The sequence below is a fragment of the Macaca nemestrina genome, chromosome 10 (genome assembly GCF_043159975.1).
Source record: "Macaca nemestrina isolate mMacNem1 chromosome 10, mMacNem.hap1, whole genome shotgun sequence".
NCBI lineage: Eukaryota > Metazoa > Chordata > Mammalia > Primates > Cercopithecidae > Macaca > Macaca nemestrina.
In genome coordinates this window covers 766,742-783,899 of record NC_092134.1, presented here as the reverse complement: position 1 = coordinate 783,899, position 17,158 = coordinate 766,742, and the positions used below count along the sequence as shown (strand labels likewise).

Below are 17,158 nucleotides of genomic sequence, written 5' to 3'. Positions count from 1 at the left end.
TGCTTGTGGCCCTTGTTACAGCAGCCACAGGAGATGTTTTGTCTTCTGCTCTCGAACGTGGGGCTGGGACCTCCCCTCCTGCAAGGCGGCTCTGCCAGCACAGCGGTGGCTGCTCCCGGCATTGCTGAGTGGGTCACCACTGAGTCGGGCAAGGGGGATATGAGGGGGGTCCTGGGCCTCTGCCATTATTTCCTGCTGTCCCTAAACAGGCTCAGGGCCTCCCTTGGCTGGGGGCAGAGACTCAGATGAGCATCCCGGCGTCTCTGAGAATAAAACGTCACAGACGCAGCCTCCACTCAGCGAGCAAAAGGGCCAGCCTGAGGCGTGATCTGCGTCTGGACGTGCAGTTGAGCTCTGTCCCCCAGGAACGGTGAGGAGGTGGCATGTGGGCACAGAGAGGGATGGAGGTGGGAAAAGGGTGAGGAGGTGGCATGTGGACACAGAGAGGGATGGAGGTGGGAAAAGGGTGAGGAGGTGGCATGTGGGCACAGAGAGGGATGGAGGTGGGAAAAGGGTGAGGAGGTGGCATGTGGGCACAGAGGGATGGAGGTGGGAAAAGGGTGAGGAGGTGGCATGTGGGCACAGAGAGGGATGGAGGTGGGAAAAGGGTGAGGAGGTGGCATGTGGGCACAGAGAGGGATGGAGGTGGGAAAAGGGTGAGGAGGTGGCATGTGGGCACAGAGAGGGGTGGAAGTGGGAAAAGGGTGAGGAGGTGGCATGTGGGCACAGAGAGGGATGGGGGTGGGAAAAGGGTGAGGAGGTGGCATGTGGGCACAGAGAGGGATGGAGGTGGGAAAAGGGTGAGGAGGTGGAATGTGGGCACAGAGAGGGATGGAGGTGGGAAAAGGGTGAGGAGGTGGCATGTGGGCACAGAGAGGGATGGAGGTGGGAAAAGTTGGGCTTGTCCCACAAAAAGGAAGACACCTGAGCCCAGAGCTGGAGCAGCCAAGAGGAGGGGCGGGGAACAAAGGCAGGGCAGGAGGCAGGTGGGGAACCAGGGTGGGGCAGGAGGCAGGCGGGGAACCAGGGCGGGGCAGGAGGCAGGCGGGGAACAAAGGCGGGGCAGGAGGCAGGCGGGGAACAAAGGCGGGGCAGGAGGCAGGCGGGGAACCAGGGCGGGGCAGGAGGCAGGCAGGGCCACATGGCACCAGCTCGTGGCAGGGGTGGATGGGGTGGGCTCCACAGCAGGGGCCACTGGAGCAGACCACACAGAGAGGTGTGTCACCAAACTCCCAGCCACTCACTTCAGCACACAGGCTGGCCCATGGCAAAAAGAGCAGACAGGAGGATGGGAGGTGAGCAGCGGGGGGTCCTCAGTGAGGCTAAGACACACTCCCCTGTGCACGCGGAGACCCCACGCCGTCGCATCAGCACCCCAGCGCGCTTCAGGGTAGAACCTGAGCAGCTGATTCTGAAATTCATGTGGGAATGCAAAGGACCTTGGAGAGCCAAAGTGATCTTGAAAAAGAACCAGGTGGGAGGATTCACACCACCTCAAGTTAACGCTTATTTTAGAACCACAGCCATGGGCAGGGCAATGCTGGTGTGAAGCTAGACACAGAGAAAGATAAATCAAAATAGATAAAGGAGTAAGGCGAAGAAAGGATACTGCTTTGGCAAATGGGGAAATACACAAGCACACACACACACGCAGTCACACATGCATACAAATCCACATGCACTCACACTCACGCACTCACACACACACACGCACACAAACCCACACACACACAGACACACGCAGTCACACACACACAAACCCACACACACACTGACACACACGCACACACATGCACACAAACCCCCCCCACACTCACACATGCACTCACACGTGCACACAAAACCACACATGAACTCACGCTCACACACATGCAATCTCACACACAAGCACACTCTCAAACACATACATGTACACACGCACTCACACCCATACACATGTTCACACACATACCCACACCTACACACGCACGCACAAACTGAAACACAAACATATGCTCTCACTCACACACACCTTGGCAAGCAACAAACACTTCTCATTCTGGATAGATGAATTTTGATCCGTATCTTCCACCACATAGAAAAATTAACCCAGAGTGGATCATTGACCTAAATGTAAAACCTAAAACCATGAAGTCCCTGGAAGGGACTAGAGGAGAAAGTCGTCGTGCCCTTGGCTTAGGCAAAGATTTCTTCAATATGGCAACAAAAGCACGATCCAAAACAAAACAAAATGGATAAATTGGACTTTATCAAAATACAAAATGTCTGTTCTTTGAAAGACACTCTTAAGTGAATAGAAAGACATGCCACAGCAGACTGGGAGAAAGTATTTTCAAAGCACGTGTCTGATAAAGGACTTGTATCCAGAAGTAACACAGAGCTCTCAAAACACAAAAGAAAACAAAATGTCCAGTGAAAACTGGGGAAAGATCAGAACAGACCCGTCAGCACTGAAGATGCCCAAGCAGCCACCAAGCACGTGCACAGGTGCCCCCCAGGCAGCCGCCAGGGAGCTGACTGACACTCGGAGCCACACGGGGGCCGCTGTTTGGTTACCGGAAGGGCTGATGTGCCCTCGACGTACAAAAGCGGCGTCGGTGAGGGTCACAGAGGGGCTGGAACGCCCACGTGCGGCGGGTGGGGATGGGAGGCGGCACAGACCCTTGGAAAACAATCTGGCTGTTTGTTGAAACATAAAACGTGGATATTTGAGCCTGGAGTGCAAGCCAGGGCTAGAGCTAGATGTCTGGGACTGTTTGCCTCCATTAGACAGGACTGAAAGGCACAGACAGAGGGAGGAGGCCAAGGCCTGGGCCCTGGAACCCCAACCTCAGAGCTCTGCAAAGGCACAGAGGCTGTGGGCTGTGCGGCCAGGGAGGACCCAGGGCGGCCTCAGCACAGAGTCAGGGGGAGGCCTCGCGAGGCGGCGTCACCTGCCCGACGGCGGCCGAGGAAGATGCTGGCCGAGAATTTGCACTGGGCTTGGTGACGGGCGGCCTCGACGAGTGTGATTTCCACAAGTGGCAGGTCCCACCCCCCCGTGGGAAAAGAGAAAGCAGAACCAGTGGCTGCGAGCTTTTCCTAGGAGCGGGACCGCCAGGCAGAGCAGAGGAAGGGGCAGGAGGTCAGTGGCGTCCTCTGGGCGGGAGCCACCCAGTCCCATTTGCGTCTGGTGCTGCTGGAAAAAGCGGGAGACAGCGGAGGGGAGTCGGGGAGGAGCCTGTGCCGGGTCCTAGAGCCCAGGGCGGGGTGGCCTTCGCCCAGGGCAGGTGCCGCTCAGAGCAGGAGGGCGGGGCGTAGGGAGCCGGGCCCGTGACATGGTTTCAGCTCAAATACCAGAAGTGACTGTGAAGCAAGCAGGAGTTCAGCTCCAGGAATTCGGGGCCGAGGGCGGAATCGGGAAACAGACACCACTGGGAATGCACACCTGGGGCAGGTGTCAGACGCATGGGGCCGGAGCCCTGTGGGGTGGCACGGGGTGCCTGCTGGGATCCTGGCCTGACCACTCACTTTCCCGTGTCTAACCAGCTACGCAGGCCTGGCCTTTGCCTGCAGAACACACAGGCGAGGGAGACAGGCGCACCGGCTCGGCCAGTTCCCCGGTGACTTAGGCCCAGCCTGCTTTATAAACAGCTCTGAGGTCTGAACTGCACAGACAGACCCTCTCACTGAGGGCACCCCCAGGTGATTTCGGTCTCCAGCTCTGTCTCAGGAGCCACGCTCTGGAAGAAACTCTTCAAAGAAAACTGTTCCTGAGACTGCTCTCGTTCAGTCCAACAAGAACAAGTCCCATTTAGGGACGAGAAAGGAAATAGGGTCACATCTATTACAGGACATAGTGCTGAACAGACACCTTTTGTAAAACAGTCTATTGACTGTGGCCAAGACAATTGTAAAATATGGGATCGATTAACACTGAGCTTGGCACATAGTGAGCACTTCTGATCCTGGGTGTGAGAAACAGAAGCTAAGTTGTCATAGAGGGGAGCGGGGCTGAGAATCACGCCAAACCCCATGTCTCCCTGAAATATGATCACCAGGAACCTCCTCCAGAAGGCAAAGGCAGGCACGGAATCCTGCAGGCTTCACGGAGCCCTGCCTGGGGGCAAACCGGAGAGCTGGGGCCTGGAGTATCCGGCAGGTGATGCCACCTCTGTGCCCTGCCAGGTGCCACCTGGAGATAAACCCCAGGGACAGGAGCCCCTGGGAACAGCTGGCTTCACATGCTAGCTCTTGGGTACATAATGGTTCGGATTTTACGACTGTAATCAATAGGAACCCAATTTGACTTTAATTGACTTCAATTCTTTCTTTAAGAAGAAATGGATCGGATGTGTCTGAGGTCCCAGGTGGAGCTGTTGGCCGTCATCTCCCAGCCAGAGCCCGGCCACACAGCCACAGCCATGGCCACGGCACCCTGCAAGGGATGCCAGGAAATGTGCTCTTCACTCTGGCTGGAGCCCAGATACATTTCAGAATTCTGTCAGGGAGGTGGAGTGGGAGAAAAGTAAGAGGGAGATGATGGTCAGTCATCGACACAGAGGGAGGAAGGGGAGTGGGGGAGGAGACAGGGAGGCAGAGGTTCAGAGACAGGAAGGAGGAGATGAAGCAGAGAGACAGAGCGGGGAGGAAGGAGGGAGGGAGGAGACAGAGGCAGAGAGAACGAGACAACAGCAGCACAGTCCTTAAAAATCAAGTAGAGGGGAGAGCAGGTGCCTCAGCCGCTGCCGTCCGCTGCTTCCCCACAAAAGACGCTGCACCCGTCACTCTGCGCCCGTCACTCTGCGCCCGTCACTCTGCGCCCGTCACTGTGCCCTTCACTGTGCCCTTCACTCTGTGCCCGTCACTCTACGCCCGTCACTGTGCCCTTCACTCTACGCCCGTCACTGTGCCCTTCACTCTACGCCTGTCACTGTGCGCCCGTCACTGTGCCCTTCACTCCGCGCCCGTCACTCTGCGCCCATCACTCTGTGCCCGTCCCCCGTGCACCCTTCAGTGCTGTGTGTTACTGTGGCAGCAGCGGCCACATGGGGCCACACGTTCTCAGCAGGGCGGTCACACGTGAACAGCTCGTGTTTGTCTCTGAGCCCTGGAGACACGTTTGCCAGCCGTCGAAACTCCAGTCACCCGCCACTGCCAGGGCTCGAGGGCGGGGGGAGGAGGAGACAGGAGAGGGGAGAACGCCGTCACGCCCCGCCAGGCTCCCCAGCTCAGAGCAGCCCCAGAGCCGTCGGGGGATGCACCGTGGGGACGGAAGCACGGCGGGGACCCCTCTGTGGGACCGGCCCAGGTCTCACGAGGACCCAGGGACGCGCCCCTCAACAGGACACAGTGGGCAATGGCGTGGGCAGGATGGGGTCGGGGCAGGCGCTCCTTGGAGTTCTGAAGGTGGCTCCACACAGGCCCGCCACGATGCCCCACAGCAAACTTGTGCAGAAGAAAATATCGCAGTGCCACCGTCCCACTGCCGGGCGCTAAATTAGTTCCCAGCTTCCCACGACACCCGGCAGCAGTGGGAGTGCCAGGGCAGGTTGTCGCACATTCCTTCTGGACTGTTCTGTGTTTTCCGCAGGAGAATGCTCTATCGCACTTGGTGCCATTAATGTGCACCTAACAACCTGGCACTCATCACAACCCTTTGTAGACAAATTGCTGTTTAAACTGGAAATAATGTAATACATACACCCCATTTTTCACCCAGCACTAGTTAGCATAAAATAATTTGTTTTACCCATAATACAGTACCCTTCTCAATGAACAAATTGTCTTTAATTTTTAAAGGGATATTTATCAACCATACATTAAATATAACGATGAATGAAGCAATACAAAGCCTGTGCCCGACGCCCAGTTTAGGAAAAGTGGGTGATCACCCCGGCGTCCACCCCCCTCCGCTTCGCAGGCTGCCGTCTCTGGGTCTCGTGTGCGCCTGGGCTGGGCCTTCCCCATGGCTCTGCCCCACACCTTCCCATCCCCAGTCGCACCCGGCATGCCTTTGAATTCAACGCCATGGCCATTGTCTCCCGCACACAGGCCTCAGAGCCCCACTCCTTCTCCTGACATTTGAGTTCCTGAGATTCCACCCAAGTGGCTGTGAGCTCTGTGGTCATTCTCGCTGCCAGGCTGTGTCTGTTCTATGAAATCACAGTTCCACTCTGCTGGTGGGGGCAGCAGTGGCTTCTGGACTCTCGTTCTTTCTTTCTTCTTTATTTTTGAGGCAGAGTCTTAGTCTGTCGCCCAGGCTGGAGTGCAGTGGCGCAATCTCGGCTCACTGCAAGCTCCGCCTCCCGGTTCAAGCTATTGTCCTGCCTCACCTTCCCAAGTAGCTGGGATTACAGGCGCGTGTCACCACACCCGGCTAATTTTTGTGTTTTCAGTAGAGACAGGGTTTCACCTTTTTGGCCAGGCTAGTCTCGCATGATCCGCCCGCCTAGGCCTGGGGCTCCTGTTCTTGTTTGGTGCAGCTGCTGCTGGCTGCCTCCTTCTGGTTTCCAGCTGTGCCTGAACCAGCTCGCCCCACTTCAGTGGTGGCAAAGTGCCCTTCCTGGGGGCAGGCAGCCCAGGACCCACAGCTGAGCCCCCATAGGCTTCAGCAGCTCTGTGTGAGCAGCCCTGGCCCCTGGCCCTATGCTGGAGGCAGCGTCCTCCCCATTCCGACGTCACAGAGGAAACAAATGTAAACCGCCCAGCAGCGGCCCCCGAGTAACTCAGCCTGAGCGGAACCCGAGGGTTCTCTGTGGGATTTAAGTGGCACCGTTTCTGTCAGACAGAAAATAAACAAAATTTATGGTGTTTGGAAAGCATCAGAGTTGAACGAGATCATGGCACCCGGAGCCGCTTGAGAGCCGCAGTGATTGAGGGCTGGGCAGAGGCGACGCGGCTGGGGACAGGCCAGGAATGTCGGCCGTCGCCCCATTCAGGGAGCACAGGGCGCCCTTCCCAGGGCCTTGGGGCTCGGAGGAAATTAAACCCTGTCAAGCTCTGAGGCCTTCGGCGCATTTAGCTGTTGAAGGAAGACCCACCGTGGTGGGCTCCAACGAGCATTTTCACATTCACAGTGAGGCCAGCCCGTTCCCGCTCCCACCAACCCATTGCAGGCCAGAGAAAAGCCAGACGCCTGCTCCACGTCCCTCTCACACTTCTCCGCTCTTCACAACAGGCAGCCTGGCCAGCCCCTTCTCACCTCCCTGGGCACTGCGGCTGCAACCCCAGGCCTGGCAAGGTCACGGTGACCTCCACACCGGCCCATGCAATTCCAGGCTTCCCATCACCCCTGAGAAGGTCAAAGGCCCGGGTTGCTCAGCCAGGCTGCTCCCTCCACCATCCCCTCTCAGTTTCCTTTGGCTCACTCCCCTGCGGCCCAGCCCCTGGCTCTGTGGCCCGTGCTCTAGGCCTGCTCCTGCCCCAGGGCCTTTGCGCTCCCCACCCCCACCTGGATACCTGGATGGCCACATGGGCCCTCACCCTTCAAGAGGCTCACCCCGTGCTCAACGTAAAATCACACCAGGGCCCCAGCCTCCAGCGTGCTGCTCTGCCTCTCCCGCCCCCGCCCCCGGCTTGCTCTTTGCATCTCTGCCCTGCTCTCCTGCCAGCCAGGGCTCCTGGAGCAGGGGTTCTGCCTGCGGGTTTGCTGTTTCACCGCCTCATCCCGGCACCCAGAACTGTAGACGCACACGGGGCTCCATGTGTGGCCTTTACGGAGCTTGAATTCATCGCTCACGGCAAAGGGGAAGGCAGGTGATGAGCAGGCAGCATCCAAAGCCTCAAAGCTGTCAGTGAGTCTCCAAATGGTTTTGTTTGAACATAACATTAAAAGTCTAAGTTGTGGCTTGGGCTGAATTAGAAGGTACAGCACCACACACACACATGCACACGTGAACATATGCCACACACAAGAACATAGCCTCCACACACGCACACATGTGCAGACACATCTGTGAACACACCACAGACACACATGTGCACACAAGATACACCGCACACACACGCACCCTCCCCCGTGGGCTCCTGGCAGCAGGGGCTGTTCCCACCACTCAGGTGCTTGCCCCACCTGGGGAACTGTCCAGTTGTCACCAACTCACTTCTAAGCCATCCATCGGAGCTTCCCAGCCTTAACCCCAGACTGCACGCTCCGCTTCTCCCTATCCAGCCTGGCGTGCAGGGTGTGATGTGAAAAGGTTCAGCCCCTCCCTGTCCCTTCTTTCCCCACATCTAGGCTGTCCTCGCCAGGCCATGGACTTCTGCTGTTGCCCTGCTCGGCTCCTTTCCTCCTCCTCCTCCTCCCCGTAAAACGTGGGGCTCACCCTGGCAGGAACTCCCCAAGTAGCGGGGTGGAGTTCCAGCCTGGATGAAGCGGAGGACACAGAACCAGGTCTGAGCCAATCAGCATGGCAGTAGGCTCAGAGAGAGATGCACGGCCCAGTCAGAGCCAGGAGAGGGTGGCTGGGCTCCGGGAGACAGGACGTGAGGCTGGAGCGGCTGCAGCCTCTTGCAGACAGTGGAGGCTCAGGCTAAGCCCGCAAGGCCAAGAGGAGCGTGGAGAGCTGGCAAGACGCTGGCCCGATGACATTGCCTGAGCCATGAATCCTACTGGCCAACGCCAGGACTTCCTCAGGCCTCGTCATTGCAGGGACACTTCCCTCCCTTCCTCCGTCTCTCTCCCCACTGCCTCTCTGTCTAGCTTGAGCCAATTTGAGATGGATTTTCTGTCACTTGCTGTTGAAGGAGTCCTGCTCCAGCACAGGTGGATTTCGTGCAAATGAAACCCACAGTATTCAGGTCTGTGTGGAAGCGCTTGCCTGTGATCGGCACGTGCCCTTCGCCTTGTGAACAGGAGCCGTGGGTGATACAAGCGCCTTGGCTGGGCTGCCAGTGTCCATCTGAGGTCCGTCTGTCTTCAGGTGTGTGCTGCGTCTGTGGGTGAGACGCTGTGTGTGCATGTGCGTGTGCCCAGGTGTGTGTGTGGGAGAGGGGGGAGCTGGATCCCAGGCCTGAGAAGGCTCTTCCTGCTTAGAGAGTCCAGGGCTGCCCGGCATCGAGCAGGCTCTGCCCCACAGGTCCCAGGGAATCCACACTGCAGCAGGAAGCCACAGGGCGGGAACCTCAGCTTTCTGGTTTGGCTTCCACGAACCAAGGTCAAGACTGGCTTGAAGTTGTGCCCATAGAGGCCCACAGAGCTACTTCAAAGGCAAAGACCACCCAGTGGGAGTGGGTCCCCCTTGAGCTCACCCGAGGGTCCCACTCCCCCTGAGACATTTCCTTCCCAGGGCACAGACCCCAGGCCTGGACGGAGCCAGGCATGCGTGAAACGGGAAGATGTCAGTTGGGGAACCGGCTGCAGCTCCCACCCTCTGATGAGAAACAAAACCTGGTAGCTGCCCCTCGGAAAAGCCACACGGCTCGCCGCACGTCTCCACAATGGTGCCTGGCTTCTCCCATCCTCAATGTCCACGTTCCCCACTTCTCATCACAGACCCGAAACGCAGGAGGCTTTAGACAGAGCACCTTCGTCAGGAAGCCGGACTGGGCTGAGGTACCTGCTCCCAGCTCCTCAAAGTGCCATCCACTAAATATGCACCGATTAGAGCTGACGTCCAGGCTGCTCAGGCTTACACGATTAATATGCATGAAGACTCCACACACACAGAGCAGGGGTATGTTACTGTGCTGGGATGTAGGACGGCTTCTCGGATAAGGTCATTCATTTTTATGATTCTGCTTAATTTGGATTTGCCAGTCTTCCTTTCATTATCCCACGGGCCAGTCTTAATACTCAGGACCTATGTTACGTGCTTTGCGGCATAATTAAAGCCACTGCCTAATTAGAAAAGCATCTACTGCCCGACAAAGAAAATCAGTAACGCAGCTCATGGAGAAAGTGGTGAGGAGTTGGTTTGAAAGCGGATGGAATCACCTGTTGGAGCCAGAACACACAGACACGCACATATGCACACACATCACACACGTGCACACATGTCCACATACGCACACATGCACACACATCTGCGGACACACACACGTACACATCACACACGTGCACACACACACCCCTGTGGGCACACACACGGATACATGCACACATGTACATGCAGACACACACATACACACACGCACACACATCACACACGTGCACACGTCCACATACGCACGCATGCACACACATCTGTGGACACACACACGTACACATCACACACGTGCACACACACACACACCTGTGGGCACACACATGGATACATGCACACATGTACACGCAGACACACATGCACACGTACAGGCATGCACACACTCCTACGTTCTATGTGTGTTTCCGACGACTAGACCCACCAAACCAAACCAATCAGCAGTGCAGTTTCTGCCGAGATAGTTGGCGTCTGAGGGGTTAAAGCCATGCAGGGAATCCAAGTCTGAGTTTTGAGTGGGCCCGGCTGAGCTTGCTTTTGTTTACTTCTTTAATCATCCATGGACTCTTCTGAGGCCTGCAATAGCCAGGCACACCCACCCATGTGGGACAAGATGCAGCTTCGTGGCTGCCTGCAGGGGATGGAAGACTCCCACAGACGCCTGCTAACATCACATGCCCGTGTGTCACCGCGATGCCACGTCCAGTCTGAGCCATTCCTCGCCCATGTCCCTGTCCTTGTTGCATAGCCGGCCTCCAGCGTGTGGCTTCATGCAGTGACCGGACTGTCGTGTGACTTTCTGCCACGGTTGCCAGGGTTGGCACTGAGGCAGACCTGCTGGGGGATTCTGGGTTGCAGCTGGAGCGCTGGCACTGGCTGGACGCCTCTCTTCGTGCTGCCCAGGGTCCGTCCACGTCGACTCCCCGTGTGAGGCGTGTGGGCTGCCTCACAGCCCGGCGGTTCCAGGACTGCTGAGGACTCCCCGGCAGCCCCGGCTCTGCTACCAGCACTGGGCTAGAAGCAACTCACCTTCCCACAGCCGCCCTGAAGGCACGTAGCATCACCCTGGATGTCCTGTCTTGATGGGTGCAGAATCCCACGGGTTTCAAGGGCAGGAACGAGGTTCTGGAAGGCGTGTTTCCATCCATCCTTGGAAAATACCATCTGCCACAATGGGCTCTGTGAAGAAGTGAGATTCTGGGAAAACGCACACCGTATAACAGGAGCCAGTGCACGGCGGCCCAGGGGCCAAGTCCTGCCACCATCTGTTGCCATGGATGCAGGGGCCCGGCTCCCAGCCATGCCCGCTCACATGGGACTGACCGTGGCCACCCTTCTGCCACAACAACAGGGTTGGGGAAACTGATAACTATCCCTCAACAGCTATCCCCACGGAGACTGTGGGGCCCAGAAGCCTCAAATGTCGACATCTGGCCCTTTCTAGACAAAGTGTGCCGAGTCCCAGGACGTCAGCCACGAGGGAGTCGCTGCCCAGGCATGAGGCAGCCTGGCGAGGGAGTCGCTGAGCAGGTGTGACTGCAGCCTGGCGCCTGAGCTGCAGCCGGGACTCCGGCTGGGGAGACACTTCTCCAGGGGCTGGGGAGCCCCTGCCCCGAGCATGGCTCTGAGCCTCTCTCTTCTGAAGCTGAGGCCCTGCCTCTCAGTCAGCATCCAACAGTGGCCGTCACAGAAATCCAGGTCAGCCTGGGGAGAGGCAGACATGCTTTGGTTCACACAATGGCAGGGCCTAGGGAGGAGCTTCAGGTTCTGCTGGACTCAGGGCCTGGGATGTGCACTCAGGGAGCCCCTCACACGAGGCCTCACTCACACCCAGATTCCCCGCACGTCCCAGCCGAGGCCTCACTCACACCCAGATTCCCCGCACGTCCCAGCCGAGGCCTCACTCACACCCAGATTCCCCGCACGTCCCAGCCGAGGCTTCACTCACACCCAGATTCCCCGCACGTCCCAGCCGAGGCTTCACTCACACCCAGGCTTCCTGAGCGTCCCGGCCAGGGCGGTCCTCAGAGGCCCTAGCTCTGTGGTCTGCACATCTGTGTCCCTCCCACGGTCACATGTTGAAGCTGTGACCCTCTAACCAGTGACACTATCAGGAGGCGGGACCTTTGGGAGTGACAAGGTTGTGGGGTGGAGCCTCGTGATCGGGAAATGGGATTCATGCCATATTCAAGGGAGTCCCGAGCTGCCTCGCCCATTTCACCCCAGGAGGATACAAGGGGACAGCTGCCGACAACCTGACAGAGACCCTGTGCCAGGCCCCACCCCACCGGCACCCTGACCTTGGACTTCTGGCCTCGAGAACGGTGAGAAACTCCATGTGTTGTTTATAAGCCACCCGCTCGTGGCGCCCTGACCATGGCCAGCAGCTCTGAGGCCCTCCGTCCACCCCGGCCCCCTTCCCCTCACCCCCACACCCTCTCTGGTTTTTCTAAACTCCTTCTCCCCATTCTAACCCCACCCTCTGGCCCCTGCAGGCTCTGGAGAAGCCCTGGGGACAGTAGGCAGGGGCCAGGCTGTTGGGCTCCCCGAGGCCCCTGGGGGCTGGGAGTGGGGGTTAAAGTCATCCAGGGTTTTACCGGGGGTGGGGGGGCTCCGGCAAGACCCTGTTTAAACCTCCTTTCTACCACAGCATGAGCACCGGGTCACACCCTTCCTACCACAGTGTGAGTGCTGTGTGATGAGACCCTATTTAAACCTCCTTCCTACCACAGCTTGAACACGGCGTCACACTCCTCCTACCACAGCGTAAGCACCGCGTGACGCTCTTCCTACCCCAGCATGGGTGCCGCCTCACAAGACCCTGTTTAAAGCTCCTTCCTGCCACGGCGTGAGGGCCTCGTCACACTCCTCCTACCACATGGTGGGCGCCGCCTCACAAGACCCTGTTTAAACCTCCTTCCTACCACAGCGGGGACGCCGCGTCGTGCTCTCTGGGTGTGTCTCAAGGTGTGGATAATCCAGACTTCTGAGTTTAAAAAAATACCAGAAATAAAATAATTAGGCATCCAACATACAAGTTATTTGAGGACTTAAAAATAGCACAGCAGGCTGGAACACGAGGCCTCTAACCCGATGGTGCCATCTACACCCACAGCCCCCGCCCGGGAGGGTCTGAGCCAGGCAGCCTCCCCGGGAGCCGGTGCTGACACAGCCAGAGAAACCATGCCAGACCCGGGCCCCGCTGTCCCCAACACCTGCAGGCCAGTGACTCAGGGCGGTGGAGAAAGCCCAGAGGAAGTGGAGGCGGAGCTGCCCTCCCTGGGGCCGGGCCCGCCATCTGGACGTGTCTCCAGCCGCTGGTTTAGGGGAATCGGGAGGGCTCACTTGAGCGTCCCTTCTCTGCTCGCTCTTCCAACCCGGGACAGAAGACCTGACTGCTGCCCACACCAAAGGGTGTTCCCAGGGCACACGCCGCTCGGGCCCGGGCAGGCAGGGCCGCTCCTCGTGCTTGGGGAGCCTGGAGCTGTCGGCCCTGCAGCTGAGGCCACGGGAGGCCAGGGACATGCAAGCTCGGTGCCCGAAGTCACTTCTAGAGCGGGTTCGTGTCCCTGAAGGTCCAACTCTGCCCCTAGGCATCACAGAAAACGCCACTAGCCCCCGGTGTGGACGCTGGGCCCCCGGGGAGGCCTCTACCCCGTCACCCAGCCCGTCCCAACAGGACTCAGCCGCCAGTGGCTGCCATCAGACCAGGGCACGGTGACTGTCACCGCAGAGGGCCGCGTGTGGGACGGCAGGGGCCGCGGGGTCTCTGTGCTCCCCAGTAACCCCGGTTTCCGCCGGGGCGCCCCGCTCCCCAGCCCCCTCCAATGCGGATTTAGTCTCGTTTCCCACAGGGAACGTGTAACAAGGCTTGACCAATCAGTGAACGCCATTCCCCAGGCTGTTGGCTGTGATTGGGTCCCAGACAAGCACGTGACCCACTATGGGCCAATGAAAGTCACCCGAGACTGTCGCTTGCATGGTTGCTGGGACGGTCCAGAGTCCTCAGTGGGGACGGTGGCTGCAGCTGCCACACCTGGAGCCTGAGGACGGCGCGGGCCAGTTCCTCCCTGGGATCTCCCCTCCCCGAGCCCAGGCTCTGCTCAGCTCAGCCCCATGCTGTCCCCTGTGCGACCGCTGTGGGCTTCCTGCCAGGCTCCTCCGCCCTCGGGCTTCTGTTGGGTTCAGTCTTGGGAGGCAGCCCCAGAGCCTGAAGGGTGGAAGGAATGAGGGGCATCCCAGATCCCCTCCCCACCGTCTTGGCAGTGGTTTCTTCTCTCCAGAGTTACTGTCCCTACCCCCTGTCCTCTCTCTGCAGCTCCAACTCTTGGCTGGGCACCTGTGATTCTCGCCCCTGTCCCTTCAGGCCGTGGAGAGAAGAACATTCCAGTGCGGTCACTTCCTGGATCAAATCCTGGATGCCCAGTGTCCACCGGGTGTCCTGGATTCACCGTGGTCACTGCCTGGATGCCCAGTGTCTGCCGGGTCTCCTGGATCCACTTCCTGGATGCCCAGTGTCCGCCGAGTCTCCTGGATTCACTGTGGTCACTGCCTGCATGCCCAGTGTCCACCGGGTCTCCTGGATCCACTTCCTGGATGCCCAGTGTCCACCGGGTCTCCTGGATTCTGCCCATGTCCACGTGAGGGCACCATCAATTTCCTGCGAGGATCCTAAGGGAGTCAAGGTACATCTAACCCGAGAGCAGTCAGCGGTGGACTATCCCCTAGATCAAGCCATACCTGAAGCCCCACCTTTCAGTTACCTGAGTCAACAGAGTCCCTTTTTGGGTTGAGCCATTTTTAATTGGATTTTATGTCTTATTGACTGACCCATCCGGATGGCCAGCAGTAAGGGGTTTCTTTTTGGAGGATGAGGGACACCAATGTGTCTTCTCCAAGGTGAGGAGATGCCTGAAGGACAGGAGGCACTCACAGGAGGCCCTGGAGACAGATGTGCCCCACAGGCATCCCGAGGACGCCTGCGGCCTGGCAGCATGGAGACTCTGGGTGAAAACAGAACCTTGTGAGCTGCCCTGTCTGTGTCTGTGAAGCAAAGTGTCCGGAAGGGGTCTGCGTGGAAGCTTCCGAGAGCGGTTAGGGGAAGGGGGCCCACGTCCTCCCCAAAGGGCTGGAGAGGGAGGCAGGCTGTGCCCCCAGCCCAGAGTCGGGAGGAGGCCGGCAGGCAGCAGCTGTGGAAAGGAGGCGGAGCCCCCCAACTCCTGAGCCAGCAGAGGAAGGAGTGGGACAGAGCCCGCCCCAGAGGGAGACGAGACCCCGGGGAAGAGACCCCTCAGGGCGGCCCCCCAGCCCCTCCCGGGCTCAGCTTTCAGCCTGCACCCCCGTCTGGTCCCTCAGAATGACTGGGGTTTCCACTCTTTCTGTAAAATCTCTAGACTCCATGTCCCCGCTCTGCCACCACCTACTCTCTGTGGGATCTCAATAAGGAGATTTAACCTTTCTTGCCTCAGTTTCCCCATGTATAAAATGGGACAATAACAGGCTCTGCCTCTAAGCTCGATGCAGGAATTAAGGGAACAGTGCATGGTCTGCAGCCAGCCCCTTGCAGCCAGCAGTTCTTCAATGACCCCAGGGAAAGGCCGGGCACCGTGGAGATGCTTCCCAGCCATACTCGCTGAGCCGTGCTGGGTTCGGGTCTCTCCACCCAAGCTCCTTTTCGGAAAGTGGTCCCTGGGAAGATGGATAAGACCCGGCGTCCACCGGGGTCTGCTTTCTAAGTGGTACGCTGTGAGGGCTGTTGCAGGTGAATAATTCCCTGTGATCTATTCTGCAGGCACTGGGGAAGCTCCAGGTTGGGTGCGGAGCTGGAGAGACCGTGGGCAGGGCCTGCGAGGGGCAGGCGAGGGGCCAGGAGGCCTTCGCGTTCGAGCTTCTCGGCCACAAGTGCAGGGGCGGGCTGGGCGTGGGGTGTGTTTCACTGGTGTCAAAGCCTCCTCACTTTTTTGGGGAAAGAAATGGGATATAAATACATGTGTAAATATCTATATAAAATTCACATTCTCTAATTCAGGAGGCAGATAGCTGTGTGCCTTCAAACCAGAATATCTGTAAACTGGGTTTCTATCAGTGAGGGTACAGAGCAAATGCCAGTTCTTTCAAGGTTCACTCCGATGTCGTCTTCTGTGACATAAGAATGAAGCTGGGACTGGCCACTCCTGCCAGACTTTATCTTGGCAGACGGGGTTTCCTGCCGCACAACAGCTGCCTAGAGGCTCATAGCCAAGAACGGTGCTCACTCCAGCAGTGAGGCTAGCCCTGACAGCAGAGTTCACCCCCAAATTTAGGACACACAGGAGCCTTCAAACCCCCCACACACACACCCACATGTGCACACATGTACACACACACATACATGCCTGCACACGTGCACACACGCGCACGCGTGCACACACACGTGCGCACACACATGCACACGCACACACCGTGCACACTCAGTGCACAGGTCAGCCGACGTGCACCAGCCACTTTCCAAACTGAAGTCATTCCAGCCCCAAGTCTGTAGCTGGCACCACATGAAAACACCACTGTGTTCTTACTTACGGAGCATGTTTCTTTAAATTGGCCTATTTTAAAACTAAATGCATTTTTTATTTGAAAAGGAATCTTCATTTCACCGCTGCAAATGGAAAGCTGGCATCGCTTGTGTTAAATCATGGTAACCATGAAAATAAGTGGAATGAAAATAAAATAATGTCGCACTCTGGATGTGGTTCAGGTGCGAAGCCTCCGTGCCCAGGCCTCAGCCCTGTTTGTCTAAACGACTCATGGAGACCCCTCCAGGAGGAATCAGAGCCTCGGGAGCTGGGCCCCCCTCACCTGCACCGCTCTGCTGTCTAAGGAAGACTCATCACACCTAGAATCGGTTCCCAGGGCGTGTTTGTGGGAAAGGTGTGAAGTGGGCCCCACCTGGCTAGAACAGGGAGCTCCAGCTTCCCACAGCCACCTCTACATGGCCCGGGGCGCTCCCTGCACCCCCAGACACCGCAGGCCTGTCTGGCCATCTCACGTCCCTCCGTCCACACACGGGGAACCCCAGAGCAGCTGAGTGAACACCCTGGGAACCACTGCCTGAGTCACAAGGAATGGAATGGGGCTGAGACACGCCTTTCCTCCCCCCTTCTCTTCCCTGCCAGCCTCCCCATCCCCATCTCAAATGAGCTCCTGGCCCAAGAATCCTGGTGTCAGGGTCCCCTGGTGGGTGGGGCAGGCTGACCACACCAGGAGCTGCAGAGGGGGCTGCC

At 58.2% G+C, this 17,158-nt stretch overlaps 1 protein-coding gene and 1 long non-coding RNA gene across 5 annotated transcripts in view; one reads left to right on the top strand and one right to left on the bottom strand.

The window, feature by feature from the left end:
* LOC105490556 (polypeptide N-acetylgalactosaminyltransferase 9) overlaps positions 1-17,158 on the bottom strand; it is a 119,612-nt gene that overhangs the window by 66,999 nt on the left and 35,455 nt on the right. The window contains exons 1-2 of one of the 3 annotated variants that reach the window (XM_071070754.1): positions 11,888-12,022; positions 10,929-11,603 (exon numbers count right to left, since the gene is read on the bottom strand). The exons of 1 other annotated variant lie outside the window; for it this stretch is intronic. In XM_071070754.1, the coding sequence (XP_070926855.1) occupies positions 10,929-11,164 (236 nt within the window). In that variant the 5' untranslated portion in view covers positions 11,165-11,603; positions 11,888-12,022. Of the gene's footprint in view, positions 1-10,928; positions 11,838-11,887; positions 12,023-17,158 lie in introns of those variants that run through there. One more of the 3 variants, XM_011756318.3, reaches the window with a different exon arrangement.
* LOC139356593 (uncharacterized) lies at positions 12,111-15,788 on the top strand. 2 transcript variants are annotated; one of them, XR_011608628.1, is made up of 4 exons: positions 12,111-12,223; positions 12,632-12,866; positions 14,218-14,584; positions 14,799-15,788. It is a non-coding gene; the product is annotated as an uncharacterized lncRNA (long non-coding RNA). The 2 variants fall into 2 exon arrangements; XR_011608627.1 differs by having other exon boundaries at positions 14,218-15,788.